At 34.9% G+C, this 20240-nt stretch overlaps 1 protein-coding gene across 2 annotated transcripts in view; it reads left to right on the top strand.

Moving 5' to 3' along the window:
* The window catches only part of SLC7A11 (solute carrier family 7 member 11), a 77409-nt gene that overhangs the window by 16356 nt on the left and 40813 nt on the right, over positions 1-20240 (top strand). For both annotated transcript variants that reach the window (XM_059168662.1, XM_059168664.1), the window contains exons 5-6: positions 4067-4166; positions 11723-11767. In XM_059168662.1, coding sequence (XP_059024645.1) covers positions 4067-4166; positions 11723-11767 — 145 coding nt within the window. The remainder of the gene's footprint in view (positions 1-4066; positions 4167-11722; positions 11768-20240) is intronic.

A 20240-nucleotide genomic window follows, 5' to 3' on the forward strand; every position in this document is an offset into this window, starting at 1 on the left:
ATATCTGACCAAAAAAAACCTTATAAAAACTTAATTTTTATTGTTACATTATTTTTATTTCTTTTCTTTTTTTTTCATTTTATTTTATTTTCAGTGTTCCAAAATTCATTGTTTATGCACCACACCCAGTCCTCCATGTAATACATGCCCTCCTTAATACCCACCACCAGGCTCACCCAATCTCCCATTCCCCTCCCCTCCAAAACCCTCGGTTTGTTTCTCAGAGTCCACAGTCTCTCATGGTTTGTCTCCCAGTCTGATTTCCCCCAACTCCGTTCTCCTCCTCATCTCCCAATATCCTCTGTGTTATTCCTTATGTTCCTCAAGTAAGTGAAACCATATGATAATTAACTCTCTCTGCTAGACTTATTTTACTCAGCATAATCTCTTCCATTCCCATCTATGCTGATACAAAAGTTGGGTGTTCATCCTTTATGATGGAGGCATAATACTCCGTTGTATATATGGACCATATCTTCTTTATCCATTCGTCCATTGAAGGGCATCTTGGTTACATTATTTTTAAAGTAAAATATGCATTTCTATGGGAAATGTAATATCATCTTGGGAGAGTATTTGTAGAGTTGAAATAGGAAAAGATGAGATGGTTGAGCAGGTGATGTTATTTAGAGTTATAGGGAAGAAGGAACATGTGATTGCTTGGATTCAGTGGAAGTTGTTGGAAGAATAGGAGGTCCAGGTGAATTGATTAGTTAACAATGGGTTTGATAGTAGGAATTAAAAAAGTGAGATGAAATTATGAAAGAGTGACATATAACTTGGGCATGTTAAGTATGTAATGTTTACATTGATATGATCTGTTCCAGGAAAGGGAATTTAGGGAGAAATTTTGTGAAGTTGCAGGAGAAGAATTATACAAGACAAAAGGAAACACCAAAATTTAGCAAAATCATGGCTGATGATAGAGACATCAAACAATAACACTGAAAGAGCTGTCATTCTGCAGTTAGGGAAAGGGAGCAGCTATGGTCCATTTACTAATGGAAGATCTTAGAACTCTCTGGGCTTAATGGTCGTATCAAATCCAGCAACTTCAGCAAACTCAGAGTAAACACAATAAAGATTTTAATGCTATGGCTTACACTAAAGAGAAGACGTGAGCTTGCTCTTCTAATTCACATTGGCTGCCACAGAGCTGGCCTGCTCATTTTATCTGATCCCTTAGAAATGTAGAGAACATTATTAGTGCTTCCTTTTTACGGGCTAACTCTTCAGTCTTTTCTTCCATTTTTGTAAGGCATTTTTTCCATTTTTAGAAAATACAGAGATCCTGACTCATTGACCCTACTTAAGTTCTAGTTTAGGTTCCAAAAGATGATATAGTATCCTTTAAAGCTAAGATTTTTTTTTTTTTTTTTTTTGTCTAATGTAAGACTGTAGTCATTTTTTTTACCACCTATTTATATATGAATGTGAGATGAGGTGAGGTTTCCCAAATGTTATTTTATTGCAAATTCCTTAAGAGCAGAGATTATAATGTATCTTTTGGATCTTTTTCAACACTAAAAATAGAATGATCCTTTAATTAATACTTACGATACCTATCAGTGTTTAATGTGAACAGGCTTCCTTTTATAGCCCACCTAACAGGAACAGCTGTAAGAATATTACTACATTTAAAGTAAAATTTTAATATTTTGGAGAATATTCTTAGCAATCATATTTACTCTATTAATACAAAATGTTGATTTTTCTTTCTGTCTAACTCAATCACAAATTACTCACATTAATTTGTAACTCTAGGAAGAGAAAAACTTTACTAATACAGAGAGTACATTTATTTCCACTCTAATCAGATCCTGAAAACAGTTGTATGTTCTGCATTTACTTATGAGGACTTGTTAAAAACTTTCCTTTGAATATTATTACTCTCATATTTTTGAGACCCCTGTTATTCATCCAAAATATTCCTGAAGTCTAGAAAAGCCTCTCTTCTGTAATACTCTCAAAATGACATTTTTTTTAGGATTTATGCTTTAGGACCTGATCTTTAATAAAGTTTGGTTTTTCTTATTGCTTATTCAGTACTCTACTCTTAGAATATTATCTCTTTAGGCCAAGGAGACCATATGTCATGATAAAAGAATATTCAACAGATGTTTTTATCTGAGCTCCAGTATTTATATTTCCCCTGTATGAGGATACAGAGATGTTTTAGTAAAATAGGCATTTTTTAATTCACTGTGTCATTTTTCTTAAATGAACTATACTTTGGAATTGGATACTTTGAGGCAAAGTTATTTATTGTACAACTCAACCTTCTCCATTTTTGGTCTCAAAGCTCATACATATTGTATTAATATAAATTGTCTGTACAACCCAGGGAACAACTGAGGTTTCAGTGAAGAGAGAGCATCATAATCAGATACATTATCTACCTTCCAACCCTTTTTTCCCCCCAGATAAACAATGGATTTTATTTTATATAAGTGTATCTCAAATATTACAAGGGACACAGTTAAACTAAAAAAAAATGATTTCTACAGAAAAATAACATAGTGATAAATATTCTGAATCTTTCATATACTCACCCCTCTTTTATTTACTTGAGTGAAGACCAATTTTGAAGCAAAGTCACATTTCCCATTTGGGTGATCTCATTTGCTATTTTCTTCGAGAAAGAGACTTTTTATGCTTATCTTTGAATATTGTCTAAGTCTGAATTTTTTTAATCATCCAAAGGATATATAAGAAGAGGCCGAGTATGATTCACAAAATAGGAAAAAATGTTATGAATTAAAGCATTCAATCTACATGCTGATGTAAAATTTGCTAAGATCTATCTGTTTCAAAATTCAGCATAATTTCTTTTCAGTGTTTCTAGAAGGAAACCATGCCATTCTCTAAGAGTCAGTGGACTTCCCCTGTAAAGGGCCAGTCAGTAAATATTTTCAACTTTGCTTGCCATACAGTTTCTGTCACAACTACCCAACTCTGCCATTTCAGAGTGAAATCAGCCATAGACTGATAATATCAATCCTAAAACACAACTAAGTGGGCCTGGCTGTGTGCCAATGAAACTTATTTTTCAAAAGAAGCATTGGAAGGCAGATTTGGTCCACAGGGTTTTGTACCACTGGAGTACTTAATAGACTATAGGGGAAAACAGAAAACAGAATGAAAGTTAAATGATATGAGAAGGTGGTTCTTGGGTTTTTTGCTTCCTTCTCATTGAGAGTAGACCTGTTGATATTTCTTTCCAAGTGTAGATGCCAAAGACAGTCTGCCCCAAGATGGGCCACTTTGATATGAACATTATTTTGAGTTAAAAGCAATCAAAACCTAGCAGATTCAGGAAAAGCTCTTTACCTCCCCCTCAACTACCTGCTTATACTAGGAAGAGAGCTAATAGCAGAGATTCCTCTTTACTTAAGAGACTCGTCTTACATAGTAGGGCAACTTTTGTTTTCCCAAACTCTCCTTCTACCTTCCCGCTAATGTTCTTTCTCCTCTTTATACCCTCAGAACACTACCCCTCTTCTTAGTTCATGTAACTATCATATTGCTTCCCTGTCTTTGGAATTTCCATCTCTGTGGGGGTTCCCCTTATGTACAGTATTAAATTTGATTTTCTCCAATTAATCTGTCTTATGTTAGTTTGATTCTTAGTCCAGCTAGAAGGATCATGGAGGGCAGAGAAAATTCTTTTTCCACAACACAAGCATTATATTATCTTTAGTTAAAAGAATTCTATCATACTCCTATCAACTATAGCTTACAGAGTATTCTTTAGTCTCCTTTCATGCTCAAACTCTGTAAGAGTAGAGGCATGCTCAGACAGGAACCATTTTTCTCTTTGCTATAATTTTATTAAAAGAGAAATATGAAATAGCATTAATGGTAAGCAATATGCTTTGGGGACTCCTCCTCTACAATGGACAGTTTTAATAGATGCATCTGACAATGATCAGGGAATGAGAAATATGAATCTGAAACAGTATAGTTCATTCCCAACCCTTATATTTCTTTCTCCATGTTTATGGTTAAAATATGAATAATAAACAATTCTTTGAAAAGTCCTAAAATCTTTCTGTTCTCATTGCAGGGCAAACACATCACTTTAAAGATGCCTTCTCAGGAAGAGACGCGAGTATTATGGGGTTGCCACTGGCTTTTTATTATGGGATGTATGCATACGCTGGCTGGTAAGTTGATATCTCTAGATCTGGTGGTTTGCATGTTTCATTGATTCCTTCATTTATTTTGGTTAAGTGCCAGGCAAGGTGCTCGAAGAGTGTGAATAGTCACAATCTAGCACATTCTGCCTTTCTTGAAGTGGGAAGGATGGTGCTGCTTCCTCCCCCTGGCCAGTTACTGTGCGTATGGCTTAATGTAAGCATAACTGAGTTTTTCAGTCAAGTTGACCATTAAATTTAGCCTGATATAAAAAACAAACACATCTAGGTCTTAATGTTGCCAAAAAATCTGTTACGGACACTGACTCAGGAAACAAATGGGGAGCCCTGGTGCACATTGCCAGGGCCAACTGCTCCATCTTGGGGAATCCTGAGGGGACTGGGCAAATCGGAAGCTCCTAGCTGGGCTTGCCAATATCGTTGCTGAACAAACTCTGATGAACCTGTTGCTAGAGAAACCAACAACTCAAGCAATGAGGGTTTGGAAAAGAGAAAGAGAGAAATTTATTTCAGATGCTGGCACCTTGGGCTCAATCCTTAACAGCTGACCTCTCTGCCTATAAGATGGACACCTAGAGTTTTACAGGGAGAGGTTCGGGGTTAGAGGGTAAGTGTGAGAGCAGACAGGGTACACATAATCTTGGGTGGGGTGGGAATGTGTTCAGCCTATGATCATGGGTAGGGAAGGAGTCGTGTGGGTTTGTGGTCTTCTAGCATTCTGTTACTATCAGGACTTTTCTGGTCCAGTGGTTAGAATGTTTTGGTCATTGCAAAATGTCTTTGTGCCTCAAGAAAGTACAAGAAATAAGCACAATAAGTTTTGTTAGAGCATGAGTTAAATGGTTTTATTTCCGGTTTTAACTGTTAGGGTCTACAACTGAGCAAGGGAACTAACTGACATTAAGAACCAAAACAAATCACTTATAAGTCTGTATCAGTGAAAATATAATAGTGCCATGAGAAATTAAAGATTAATTTTTTGTTTGCCAAAAGGCCTTTAAGTTGAAGCTACAAGGGTATTTGTGAATAGTGATTAATTGATTTTTCTCTACTTTCCTATGAGAATGAAATAATTCAGATATAGAAATAAGTGAGATGTTCCCAGGAGATAAAATGATATTCTAAAAGCAGGGTAGGAAGAACTAAGATAGTGAAATCAGGTATACTAGATAATGTTACATTAAAGGTTCTTACAAATTCTTTAAAATTTCCTCAACATTTGAAAAACAAAATATGCAGCAAAGATTATTAAAATCACTATACCCTGGGTTCATTTCCTTTGTGCATGTTCAACTGTGATAGTCATTCTGGTTGATGCATTAGAACTTTGTATTTATGACTTACTTTATTCAGGAATTTGAATAACAATAATCATGGAGAAGAGTGATTTTTTTTTACTAATTAAATTTTATTGACTTAAGAGTCAGTGGGAATGACTGTTACAAGAAAGCCCACAAGGTAGAAGAGTGTTGCTTAAATATCAAAATCATTGTAGTAAAATTATATTTCACTCTTTTGGAGTAATTAGCCAAATCTCTTTTTAAAAATGATTTATAGAGCTAATACTTGTAGAGCTTTAGCTGTGAAAATGTTCTATGAACATAAAAATAGTATCAAAACCACACTAACTCAAAAATTATACAAATGCATTTAATATAAAATCTATTTACTTCTGTTTCTTTAATTTTTTGATTCGTACCTTCCAGCTAGTGCATGGAATATAAATATATGTTTCAAAATAAATAGGGTATTTACCCTATTAATCTCACTGAATTGTGAAAATATAGCATTAGAGGAAAATTAAGAGGGTATAGGATTTTAAAACTTTAACCTAGCTTTTGAAACAAAGTACGTTTGAAAGGTGTTAGAAGATTGTAGCTCTAAATGATATAGTGTAAAATATTTGTATATTCAAGAAATATTCTTACAGCCATTGTGGGTAAGTATTAATCTTGAATCACACAGTACATTTGAAGTTTTTTTATTTTTGTCCAAAGCACAATGTGGTGCTGGGCAGGGAAGAACAGAGTTGTGATCACAGGGTTAGTAGCAGAATCAACTATTCTATGGCTATTCAGCCTGGATCAAAGCTCTGGTGCCCTGGGGCAGCAGCCAAGCTACTGGGAGGGTAACCCAGAGACCAGAGTGAAGTGGGGAGGTGGTAAAAGCTTTCAGCTAGAGCCAAGTGTTGGGAGCCCAGCAATATTCAATCAGGAATGTGGAATGTGGAGATAGTCACAAGGGAGATCTGATTAATTCTATTGAATGAAGTTTCTTTTGCCTGTGAGTGTCGTGCGTCTGTTCCCACGGAATCTTAAAATATTCTTCTATCCAGCTCACTCTCCTGCTCCCAGCACCAGATATTCAGGTCAGCAGCTTCACGTTGAGAAAACCTTCTCTACTTCTGTCAGCTTTGGAGGGCTGAGAGAGTTTTCCATTTTTCTCACTCTTTTCACTTTGAATTATTTTATTATCTTAATATTCCATTTTATTGATGCTGAACCTAAAGTGCTACTCGTGTTAAAATAATTTAAAAAATAATTTAGGTGATATAGGCAGACTTTATTTAACAGTTCATGAAGTGGGCAGTCTCTACTTTAAAGAATCTCCAAAACCACAGAATGGGGTGGAAGACAGGAAGCTTTTATAGGCTAGGCTTTTATAGAATTCTTTCAAAGAATAAGGAAGAGAAAAATAGAAAATGAATAAGGAACAAGGAAATAAGTATAGATCCCAGAGTTGGCGTTTGGGGACTAAGTGGCCCCGTTTTGGGCCTAGAAATGTATTTCAGCACTCTCTTTACAGGGAACGCGGGTGTTATGTGAACTTTTGTTTATACTTTTACCCATGTGATCTTTCTCTCCACTCCCTATTTTAAAGAAGAGAAAACTGTTGATTTCTCATCGTTTCCTCATCCCTCTCTAAGGGAGGTTCAATTACTGTGCTGGTAATGAAGGCTGGGATTTTAAATGAAATGTTACCTGATACAAGTGCCTCCTGCAGAGACAGAAAAGTAACTGCTTTTCTCTATCCGGGTGGTTATACTACCCAGATGCTGCTTTGTTGGATAGGTAGAAATAATCTGATTGTTAATCTACGGCCATCGGTTTTAGAAAAAAGGAAGCCATGTCTAGAAGAAATAGTCTGTGGGTTCAGAGTTTCCGAGGAAAAGCTAATGTCTGCTTGTAAATGGAGCAAGATGGAGACGAAAGGAGTTCACAGAGAGGGTTATTCATTCCCTTCCTAAATGTGATCCTGCCTGTCTGACCTCTCTCTGTCTTTCACAGTATAATGACAAGACTAGATGGTGGAATTATAAATGGGGCACCGTAAATGAGTCTTCACTCCCGGTGCTGCTGCCCTGACAACGTTTGATGCAAATAAAACGTGTGGGGGGCATTGCAAATAAGTCAGACAGAAGCAGCTACTGTCATCAGAACTTAACCACCTAGGGTGTAAGTAAAAGCAGGGAGACCTTTGTTTTCCAGGAGGCCTTGCTCTGTTAGCAATTCAACTTCTACATGGTAAATTCAGGAAAAAGACCCTGCCAACACTTGGGTCTGAATAGAGCAGGCTTTTGGCTATGAGGAGTGCAGAACCTTTTTAGAATGATGAAAACTCCTTCACAGAAACATGATTAGGGGGAAAGAAATCATTAACCCAGCCAGGTCACAGAGTTGGGTCAGAGCAACTTTAATATTATTGCCAATGTCTGCATTCAGAGAGATAGGTCTGCTAGTCTTTCTCGTGGCCCAAGGGAACTCAACCAATTTCAGTCCCATATCCTGATCCAAAGCTAAATATTGCTTCGTGGGGTTTTTTAAAACTGTGTAATAGAAAGTTTTTCAGTGTCTTTTTTCCTCCCTTTTAAATCCTATCCTCGGTAGATTTAGTCTTTCTAAAGCACCTGCTGGGATTATTTTGTACCATTGTGTCAAATCTAATCTAAAGAATAAGCTTCTTTTTAAAAATAATTCACATAGTTGGGTACTGGAATGCATTGCCAGCTTTGTGGTACTTTTATACTCCATTATGGAAAAGCTGAAACAATAGATCTTGTGAACGTTCTCTAGAGGCCTTGAGGAGATGTAAAGCAAGGAGAATGCTATGGACTCATTGCTGGAGACTAGGAAAGCATAAAGGTGTATTTCCCACAGGATGTGAATGTTTGGACCAAAATAAGAAGCTTTCTCCTTCACACCCCCACCCTGCCCCAAGCCCTTTCCTTTTCTCTATTCTCTGGAGCTATGGCAAGTATTTGAAATTGTGTTCCTTTTTTCACAAATATTTCCTTTCTTGCTATAAACATTGTTGGAAAACACCAGTTTTTAAAACAACTATTAAGAAGGAACTGGATTATTTTTGACATGAGAAGCCTGGAAACATTTCTGTGTGTGAACGTGTTTATTTTATGTTTTTTTTTTTCTTTCTTTTTTTGCCTACATGTCCTTCCTGTACTTCCCATTGCTTAAGCCTTATAACAAACACATGAAATCCCTCAGAGTGCATATCCCAGACATAAGTATTGATTGTTGCTTGCCTTCCTGGTATAACTATAGCCTCTATCTTTAGAAAACTTACTTTCTAGTCATTAAAAAATACCCTTGATTGCTAACTTGTTAGATCACCTTACTCCTCCTGTTCTGTCAGCTATTCAAATATTTCTACTTAAGACATAGTCCTTAAAATATTAGATGCCTTAACCTTGTTAAAAGATAAACTGAAGCCTATTAAAATGTTTAAGAGTTTATTTAAGCAAAAGTTGATTTGAATCAGGCAGCATTTCATCTCGCAGATAGAAAGGAGCTCTGAGGAACTGTACAAAATGAAAGTTTTATAGGCAGGAGGGAGCAGGAACAAAGAAGTTTGTGTAGGCAAGAAAGCAGGTTGGTTTTTGCAAGGTTATTTTCATGTAAGCAATGGTGGGGATCTGTCAGGCAGATTACCTAACTAGTACCAATCAAGTGATTCTGATTGGTTTAAAATTCCTTTACTGGGAGAGCAGAAACTGGAATTGTCTTGGTTTGGTGCTGCAGGGCTATGCATAAGCACTCCTTTTTGGACTTATTGTCTAGTTTTTGACAACCATGAACGTCAACTTCCTAGTTGTGAATTTAGGTGGGTTTTAATAAAAAATGAGATAATGAGATAAAAATTTAGAATTTAGATGGGTTTTTATAAAAAAATGAGATAAAACTGATTTTCTATTTCTTATTTTAAATTACAAGATACTTTAAATATATTTAAGTCTGTTGGGCTAATATTCTAGCCATTTGGTTTTAGGTAGAAGAAAATTCATACTTATAGACCCAAGCTTCTGTGTACATATATAATGGCTGTTTTACCTTCTGCAGAATGGTAAGAGAACAGAAGAATGTTTTGAAAATATGACTCTTTTATTTTGTGGAAATGGCCTAAACCTATCAAATGAAGAGGTAGAAATGTGTTTGTCCTTATATGTTTAGCTTTCCCAGTATGAGCCCTTGGTTTTCCCATCTTCATAATTCAGTCATCTATGAATGCTTATTTGAGGATGGAATCTGCCTCAACTGTACATCTTGGAACCTTGAAAAAGAACTATATGTTGGCTAACTGAAAATAATAATAATAACAATAAAGAACTCTAAAGGCTTCAGAGACTCTCCAGCCATCCCTTTTGATTGGAAAAATAAGGGTGAAAGGTGGTAGACATTTTCTGGGTGGAACAAGTAGAGTCACAAAGTGAAAGAAAGGAATCTGAATTTGTCTAGGGTCATAACTTTAGGGTAATAGTTGAAATCTTATGAAACTTGAAAGTGAAATATTGTATGTCTAGAATACCTTTTGCCATATAAGGGGCCCATAAAAGTCTTCAGAACTTGGCAGAAGTGTCCAAAACTTTTTGTTCTTTACTTATCCACTAATAATGTAGCGACCAACAATGTGTCAAAAAACAACTTCATAATCTTGTGACTTGAGGTTATTTGGATGAGCATATACCAGAAAACAGTGCATGGAAAGGAAAAAGTGCACCTTGAGAATCTAATATCTTTGATACCATTGTTGGTTCCTACTTGCCTTTTGTGCTTATATATCGCCAACTCCCTAAAACTGAGAAATGCTATTGTGTTGTAATACTTCTCTTGCCCTACAAGCTTCGACTGACTTGCCAACACCACTAAAACCTGGATTCCTGGAAGCCAAAGGCCATTTGGTACTTAAATTCTGTTCTTACTGCTTCTGCCACACTTCGCACTGCAAAATATTGTACATTGTTGCTCCTACCCCTGTGCTCATGCAGTGTACTGAGTCTCGACAGTCCTTACACCACTTCACCAGGGATAGATGTTAGGCATCTTTGGAGACTCCACTAGGGTGATCCTTTCTCTAGAAAAGCTTCCCAACTTGCCAGTCTGGGTTAGGCCTTGTCCCTGGCTCCCATTGTGCCCTGTGCTGGTCCAGCAGTGACACCTGTGCTGTGTCCCACTATTCTATAGGCTATTCTATAAACTGTGAGCTCCTTGAGGAGAAATACTGTGGATACCCAGCTTTGTCTTCCACTGAAACATAATAATCTCCTATATTGCTGGGAGTGCAAAAATGGGGAAAAAAATAGCTTGGTAGTAAACATACATCTACCCCGTAACCCAGTGATTGTATTCTGAGTATATGTTGAAAAGAAATGATTGCATGGTCCCCCCAAAACATGTACAGGCATATTTATGGTATCTATTTATAATAGCTCTAAGTTGGAAGTAATCCAAAACCATCAACAGTAGAATGGATGGTGTAATAAAATGTGCAATGTCAATAAAAATAATGAATTATGGCTATATAAAACAGTGTGGATAAGACTCCCAAAGAAAAGTCCAGAAAAAAAGCCAGACACACACAAGTAATTATTGTGTAGTAGTAATATAAGCAAATGTTTAGTCTACTTTTTTTTTTTTAAGATTGTATTTATTTATTCAACAGAGAGAGAGAGAGCACAAGTAGGCAGAGAGGCAGGCAGAGGGAGGGGGAGAAGCAGACTAAGCAGGGAGCCTGATGGGGGACTCGATCTCAGGACCCTGGGATCATGACTTGAGCTGAAGGCAGACACTTAACTGACTGAGCCACCCAGGTGCCCCAATATTAGTCTGTTGTAATGAAAGAAGTAAAACTAACTAAAGGTGATAAAAGTCAAAATAATGGTTGCCTTGACAACAGAATGGTATTGGCTAGAAAGGGCCATAAGGGAAACTTCCAGGGTTCTAGGAATGTTTCATCTCTTGATCTTTTTGTTGGTTCTATAAGTGTATAAATATGTGAAGATTCATCAAGTTGTAGATTAAGATTTGTGCACTTTACTGTTCATCTAGTACCTCTATAAAAATGTTAAAAAATAAAAAACAACTCCATACATATGGTTTAATAGAAAAATGATTTGTGAGAGCTTTGATTGTTGGATATTTTTATCTTATAATAAGTATTGGTTTTTAAATGTTTAATAATTCTGAATTGGAAGGTTCATATTTAAAATTTGACACTTTGGGTTCTAATTGTAAAATATATTGATGATTTATAATTCATTTATATCTTTTTAGGTTTTATCTCAATTTTGTTACTGAAGAAGTGGAAAATCCTGAAAAGTAAGTGACCATATTTACTCTGAAATATTTATGAGGAATAAAATATAAGTTTAGACAGTTGAAAAAACAGAGCTAAAGAATGTCCTCAGTGTGGGCTATTTAACTTTATCCTTTTCCTCCTCCTCATCATCATTTTCTTAGGTAGATAAATTTTATTTGACTTCATTATAAATGAGATATAAAAAACTTTATTGTATATTCCACATTAAAAACTAAATTATCTGATAACCTGAAAGTATAAAATAATAAAGTTATATTTTAGGTAATCCATCTCATAAAAACTTGCATACAACTTAACATGGACTTTCAGTTGCCCACAAATGTTCCATGAAACGTGAAGTCTAAAAATTATTTTTAATAATTCATGTGAATTTTTTCATAACTGTTCAATTAAAGAGAATAATGCAATTAATGAATAGCTGGTTATTTGAAAGCTGCAAAGTAAGTGCAGAATACTGTAAGAACTTGTAAATTTTTGTAGCTGGATGATTGTTTTTACTTTTTGTTTGTAGGTAATCCTTTTGATGATGAGGTAATTTAATGATGATTTATATATTGCTCCTAAATTGAATTATTTTTTAACTCAGAACTTAGATAAGTGAATTTTGTGATTTGTATAAAAACATTTGACTCTATACAGGAAAGCAACATAATCTATGGGCAGAAGAGGGAAATTTTAAGAAGTGCCGCATAAGATATGGACTGAATTATAAAGTAATTTAACTCATCTGGCATTCATTAAACATCTACCATGTTTCAACCATTGTGCTAGGATCTTCTTACCTGATGAATAAGACTTGTGTTTATGATTTCATGGTCTAGTCAGTTAGTCGAATGTGAAAACAAATGAAAGTAACATCATATGATGCCATAATAGATTTTTAACTTCGTCTGACAGAGTAAAGGGCATACTTAACTCTGTCTAAGGAGATGTGCTTATTATGTAGAGTGTCAAATGATGAACAGGTGTTGTTTGGTTAGAATAGAGTGAGGAAGGGTGAGGGTGAGAGAGAAAGAAAAAGAGAGAAAGACATTCAAGAAATAAAACATGTACAAAGGTGAATCAGTGTGAAATTGCTTAAGTATCAGAGAATAAATTCAAGTGTTCACAGTTCACATTAAGGTAGACAAATTTTGGCACTAAGTATATCAGGAGGGAGATGGTAAGCCGGTTAGATCAGGCCACGTACCTGGGTTGTCAGAATTTTGAACTTGCAAACCAGCAATTGAGGTTAAAATGATGTTTCATACTATCTGATTGAACTGTTATGCAAATCAATATGTAATTTAAACATGTGAAAAAGTTATTTTATTGAGAAACATGAGAAATTTATGACAGTACTTTCATATTTATAACTGGGATTGTAGTAGAGAACACACATTTACCAGGAACTAGTTTCTTTTAGCATTACTTTGAAATAATAAGCCAGTTGATGACTCTAAATCTATTAATTATGGAGATAAGTAGGTTGTCCCATTTTTACTGTTTTTGAGAATAGTGTGTAAGTGGTAACACAGAGAACATACTACTCATACTAGATTTTATATATGTATATGTAAAATATGCATTGAGTTTTCATTTTATAAAAGAGATTACTATGGTTTATGTCTTTTAAGTCTAAAGATTCTTTAAAGAGCCCAGTTACTAAAATCTAGTATCAGAGAATATTTCTTGGGGGAAAAAATGGCAAGTTGTAGATTTGGGGATGGGACCTATAATGTGATATTTGCTATATGGTACATCAGTGGCATAGATATAGTTCAGATTTTCTTGTAATGATATTTAACAGTTGTTTTTTTTTTTTTTAAGGATTTTATTTATTTATTTGACAAACAGAGATCACAAGCAGGCAGAGAGGCAGGCAGAGAGAGAAGGGGAAGCATGCTCCCCGCTGAGCAGAGAGCCCCATGCGGGGCTCCATCCCAGGACCCTGGGATCATGACCTGAGTGGAAGGCAGAGGTTTTAACCCATTGAGCCACCCAGGCACCCCGATATTTAACAGTTTAAGTCCAGTTTTACTTGCTGTACATATAATAGTATTGTATATATTAAGCATATTTTAAAATTATTTATGCCATGATTACCTTGATCTGAATTTCTGATGCATTCTACTGGAAATGTATGCCATTCAAGAATTTCTCTCTCTCTCTCTTTTTCTTAATTTAAGGGTCTTAGTTTCACATATTGATGAGGTCTCTGATTCAATATGTACAACTACTAGAGAAGAGTTTCTTATTGATTCAGTGTTTTGTCATTGTTGTTGCAAAGAAGTTTCCTCATCTCAAAAAAGTGAGAATAATTACAGCACTTACCTCATTGGGTTATGGTAATGAGTTAATGTGTACAAAGTACCTAGATTAGTGATAGTACTTTTTAACCTCTACATAATTGGTGGTTGTTCCTGTAATTATATTATGATTTTATGAACAACATGAAGTATTACTCATATAAGAGTATTTCCTTGGGGGGCACCTGGGTGGCTCAGTGGGTTAAAGCCTCTGCCTTCAGCTCAGGTCATGATCTCAGGGTCCTGGGATTGAGCCCCGCATTGGGCTCTCTGCTCAGCAGGGATCCTGCTTCCCCTTCTCTCTGTCTGCCTCTCTGCCTGCTTATGATCTCTGTCTGTAAAATGAATAAATAAAATCTTTTAAAAAAAGAGTATTTCCTTGGTTACAATATCCTAAGCAATTCTCCTTTTCCAGTATTTTTGAAGGAAATATGAAAAATTATTTCATACCATATTGAAGCCTATCCCATACACTTTCAGGACTGAAATTGAATATGCATTTTATGATCTCTCCTCTTGTGTACAGATTTTGTTTAATTTTTTTATATTTAGGGAAAAATGCATTTTTAAAGGAATAAATAAGATATGAGTGTCATAATAATTTAAAAGTCACTATCAAAGCTGATTTAGACTGATTATCAGTGGTTATGCCAGATGAAATATTTTCATTTTCTGAAAATCATGATTCTGTAAATGTCATGAAATATTTCTGGAACACTTTTAATTTGATTATTTTAAGGTCTTAAACTAAGGATTTCTCAGGATAGATTAAGTAAGAATCTATGGAATTTTAGGTCAAGATAATTAGTAATTGCTAAGACTTATGCAGAAAAAAAGAAACCTCTGGTACTTTTTGTTCTGCTATCCTAGGTTCTTGAGTATTCAGTTTTTGCCCAAAAGATTCTGTGTAAAACTTAGCTAATATGTTTATTTTCTCAAAATAAGAACGTGAGAAATACACAAAATCCCCTTAATGGGAAGCAAAGATTAAATTTGTACTGTGTACTTATCAACCAAAGAAATTCAGGGTTTTAAGCAATTTATTCAGTGTTTTAATTTTAAAAGTAACATTTCTCTATAATGTTGACAATCAGTCCAGGTCTTTAAAAACTAAATCTTATTTTTTAGACACAATGAAAAATTTGGGAAATATTTATGGTTGAACATAGAGAACAGATGGTAAAATTACGTGAACCTTGTCCAGATGTGTAATTTGTATTATTTTGTACGTAGATACAGCTCCAAAATATCTTTAGTTACAAGGGAGAATAATTATAATTCCATCTCCTTTGTGATATGCCAAGATAAATGTGTTTTCCAATCAGTCACAAATGCATGTGTCCAGGTGTGCTGCAACGTGTAACTTTCTGGCAGCTGGTGAAATGTATCATCCCTGAACATACAACACCTTTTACTCTCCTCCTCCAACTAGGCAATACAATATTGCTAAAATTGTGACCTAATAGGAAAAGTGATCATTAATTTATATCACTGAATATAACAATGTGATTTTAAATATAAAGAATGTAGAATAAGTTTCCATGATCACAATTGACTACCCTTTACATATAATTTAATTTCAGTGGAAATCTTTCAGATTACCTAACGCCACTCCATGGAGTAATTCCAGAACCGCTATTACAAGCATGACTTATAGAACAGTTCCCTAAGTGTTAGAACAAGTGAGAGATAAACTGGGAGATTAATAGAATCAAAATAACTAGCTCATGACTTCTTTCTTGTATTATGTCTCACTTTCTCTTTAAAGCTTGTAAAGCACTAATCTTAAAAATAGGGGCAAAATTCCTACTAAATGTTTACATTTATAAGGCTATAAATATTCCCAGTGTCTTTTTATAATGTTTTCTTCTCTAAGAGTAGTTTTGGGTCAATGGAAGTAGCAATTCTTTAAGAGGCATTTAACATATTTATGTAAAATGACAGTAATTATCATGGAAATTTAGGTAACAATTTGTAATTATCTATAACATGGTGGCTGACTCCATAAGAGTAAAAATAGTATTTTGAGGTGCAAGTATGTTCAAAGCTTGGACCAGGAAGGTGATAGGATCCCAAAGAATATCTGAATTTTGAAATTTCCCCCATCAAATGAAATGCCCAGTAGTAGTAAGGATAGCTAGTGTGTACCTCTGTTTTTAAAGAGTAAAGTGTTTTTCTTTGTAAATATAATGAGGTTTGCCTTATGATATTACTTGCATGGCGACTGTGCAATCTATCATTGTTCCCAAAGTTACACAGTGCAAAGAACATATCATTGAGATGTATAATGTTTGTAATCCTGCTCTTTGATTGATCAATCATGTCTTGTGTTGATGAAAGCCAAGAAATGAATTGCTTTACTTTGACCTTGGGGGTCTGAGATTAGTCGGTTTGTCTATTAGACTTGTGCCATTGTTCTTCTCACTTCATTTATTCCCTCTGTCTTCAAGAGTTGGAAACAGTCGACTTGGTGGAAGTCAGTAAAGCTTGATATCATCAGTCATTTTTAAAGAACAGGCTATCAACATGGTCTGAATAATCAGCTTTAATAGAAGGTTTAAATAATCAGAGTGTCATGTTTAATTAATACTTTGCCTGCTTCCAATTTATATTAATTGATGCCTGAAAGTCATCACACCTTGTACCAATGATAACTTAGAAGAAGAGAAACTTGGCTTGGGGAAGATGTCCAGAGACCTATATTTAGGGCAGTGTGATTAATCAGACTGGATCATAAAGGGTCCATAATCATGTTATTTGCATTCAATTCAGATATAGCCATTTTAAATTCTTAGTATATGTGTTTCTATCCTTATTGATTTGTATTAAGTCAGTGTAAAGGCATTTCTTAATAACAGTATACTGTTTTATAAGGCCTATTGTTTATAGGACATGTAAAACTGTTAAACTGATTAAAGACACAGCAAAATAAACCAATCTAAAAATCTTACCCAAATGCACTATAGCTAGGTTGCAGGACAGAACATTAAAGGCTGATTTGAGGTCTTTTTTTTTTTTTTTTTCATTTTGTCATTTTAGGGATTCAGTTTTCTATGAGAGACAAATCTTCATCTTTATATACATTGTAGCTTTCTACCTTAACAGTTGCTAGAAAATAGCATATAATGTTTTGACTATATATGTGTGGATTACAGAAGTATTATGTGTTGTGATTTTTTAAAATTACAAAACAATGTAATCTGCATTCTTAGAATATTTCTAAAGTTTATTTTACAAATACTCAAGTGATATATGTTCTTAAGGAATGTAAACTAATTTTCACAGAAAATTTGCTCACTGCAAATAAATGCATATAGAAAAATCTGAATTATTAAACAGAATTAATTTGTAAAAGTATTTGCTGAATGTATTTCTTAAAAGTGATGTCTCCTAGTTGAGTTAATTTATAAACATTTTTAAGTATGAGCAGGGGGAAGTGGGAGAAGCACGGTTCCCGCTGAGCAGAAAGCCGGATGTGGGACTTGATCCTAGGGTTCTGAGATCATGACCCAATCTGAAAGCAGATACCCAACCAAATGAGCGACCCAGGTACTCCTAAATTGAATTTATACTCAAGTTACAAAGATTTCTTTGGCAAAATGAGGTATCTCTTTATTAATAACAATAAGGAACTTTTAGAATTATCTTAATATGTGACAATGGTTCTCTTCAATTATTGAAATAATTGATGTCTAAATTAAAATAATTATATTTTGCGCATTTCTTCTGGAAATATGTTTTAAAATTTGGCATATCCATTTTTAAGTATGTTTCAAAATACATATATAATTACAGTGGTTGAGCCACTGATGTCACAGAGAGGAGATGGTTCTATGTTCAGAGAACAAGGTCACTAAGTTACTCTTCCTGCCTTTGCTTAGTCTAAAAATTTGTCAGTGATGGAACATGTGTTTGATGAAGCCTAGGATCAAAATTCTTGCATTTCTTAGCTTCACATATGCATAAAAAATACATTTAGCTAAAAAATAGTTTGTTCATATAAAGCTGAAGTGTCAAATAAGTGGTGCAGAAATTATAGGATTATATTATAATATTTTATCAAGCAGTAATTAAGGAAAACAGATATTAGTCCTTCAAGTGCTTTGTGGAAGCTTTTAGTTATTTAGGTTTTGTTTTTTGTTGTTGTTTTCTTTTGGTTTTTAAGGATAATCCCATTATGTGGCAAAAATTTGAAGGTCAGTGCTTTTGACGGTTTTACATCCTTTCATATTACTTGTTTCTTTTTTTTTTTTTTAAGATTTTATTTATTTATTTGACAGAGAGGGATCACAAGTAGGCAGAGAGGCAGGCAGAGAGAGAGAGAGGAGGAAGCAGGCTCCCTGCTGAGCAGAGAGCCCGATGCGGGACTCGATCCCGGGACCCCGAGATCATGACCTGAGCCGAAGGCAGCGGCTTAACCCACTGAGCCACCCAGGTGCCCTCATATTACTTGTTTCTAAATTTTAATTTTAATTTTAATTTTATTGAAGTTTATATTTTGAGTTTAGAATCATGAGCTAATGTTTTAGGTGAAGTAATCGTGGCTGATCTAAATTTACCCTATGTTTCTGTTTCCTTTAGTTATTCATAAAATAAGAGACCAGAAATGGTATAATGAGTAGAATAATGAAGTTTCAGAATGAGGAGGGCTCCTGGACACTATGTAATCTAGCTTTCCACTGGAGGCATGAATCTCCTCTATAATATCTTTATACAGCTGTAACTTATATAAAGTAAAATGAGAAAGTGGCTATCCTTCCGTACACTGGGCTACCAATATTTTTTGCTTTGACATGTTGATTAGCAACCTGTTCATTTCTGTGACCATTTTAAGCTTTGATAAGTTGTAGGCTGGGTGGCACAGAGAGGGTAGGGCAGATGTTTTGACTGTAATAGGTACAACGCGAAGGAAAAATTAAATGACACACATCAGAGGTTACAGAGTTAGAATCCTTTTATCTGAAAGTAAATGTCAGTCTTTAGATTGTCTCCTGCTTTTGAGTTCACAGTTTAGTGATTCCCTTATCCATATTCTCATTTATGCAAATAAACTACTTTTCTCTGTGCCTGGATTTGAATGTTAATGATTATACCCAAAAAGTAGTGCACAAATGTGTTTTACATGCTGGGTTATACTTGGTGAACAATTTCTTTAGACCACTAATAGCTAGTGTGTGGGCTGCTGCTGGCATTCATTCAGATTCAGTGTTGTGTCAGATTCTCTCAAAAGTAGAATAATAGCCCATGTTGTTCTTTATGCACAGAGCCAAGATGTATCCAGGCCATTATATTTACACTGGTCATGCACTGGCATAATTTTGATAATTTTGTTCTAGTCATAATCAAACATTGACTCAGCTTATCGATCTACTCAGGAAAATGAGTAACTTTTGAATTTGTATGGGCACAAGCTAAAACTGTATTACCAATGTAAACATCTAAAATGAAGCAAATGAAGTTGAGACTTTCCAGTGAAGAAAGACTTCCTTCAGGTTTATGAACTGTGAAAATATTTACTTACTGGGTCTTTGAAAATAGCACTAGTTTAGAAAATCAAAATGCTAAGACCGTCTCCTCTTAACTAGTTATTTGACCTTGGGCAGGCCTCTAAGTTGCCTCCGAATCTTTGTTTGCCAGTTTTAAATAGAGGGTGTTAATCCCCATATTAGAGTTCTCATGGGGTTGCGAGGATAAAATATATGAAATTCAAAAATGTTAATGAGCTTGACAAGTAATATGCAAACGCCATCTGCAACTCAAACCTATATTCTTGAAAGATTAGAATATTTTATAATTTTTAAAAAAAGAGGATTAGCATAATTGTTTTATGAACAGGGGTGCCTTTTCTACACAAATGACCTGTTAATCAGCTTGAAAAGTTGTTCTGCATCATCAGCAAAGTACCCAATTATTAGTAGTTAAAAGGTTCAAAAGATGATGAGAACTGCTTTTTATTTAGTAGTCTCTAATCTCCCTTAGGTGGCAATATGCTCACGCATCATAATCAGGATAAATTTCTTGGCAGATTTTTTTTTTCCTTCTAAACCAAATATTTGTGTGCCCACACCCACACTGTCACCAGCATACTGTGGGCTGATGGTGCTGATATAATGGATGGACTGTTTGTACTTCCACTGCAGTCACTTATTTTTAGGTTCAGTGCCTTACCAAGAAACTCCTTTAT

Source organism: Mustela lutreola, chromosome 1 (assembly GCF_030435805.1).
Source record: "Mustela lutreola isolate mMusLut2 chromosome 1, mMusLut2.pri, whole genome shotgun sequence".
Lineage (NCBI taxonomy): Eukaryota > Metazoa > Chordata > Mammalia > Carnivora > Mustelidae > Mustela > Mustela lutreola.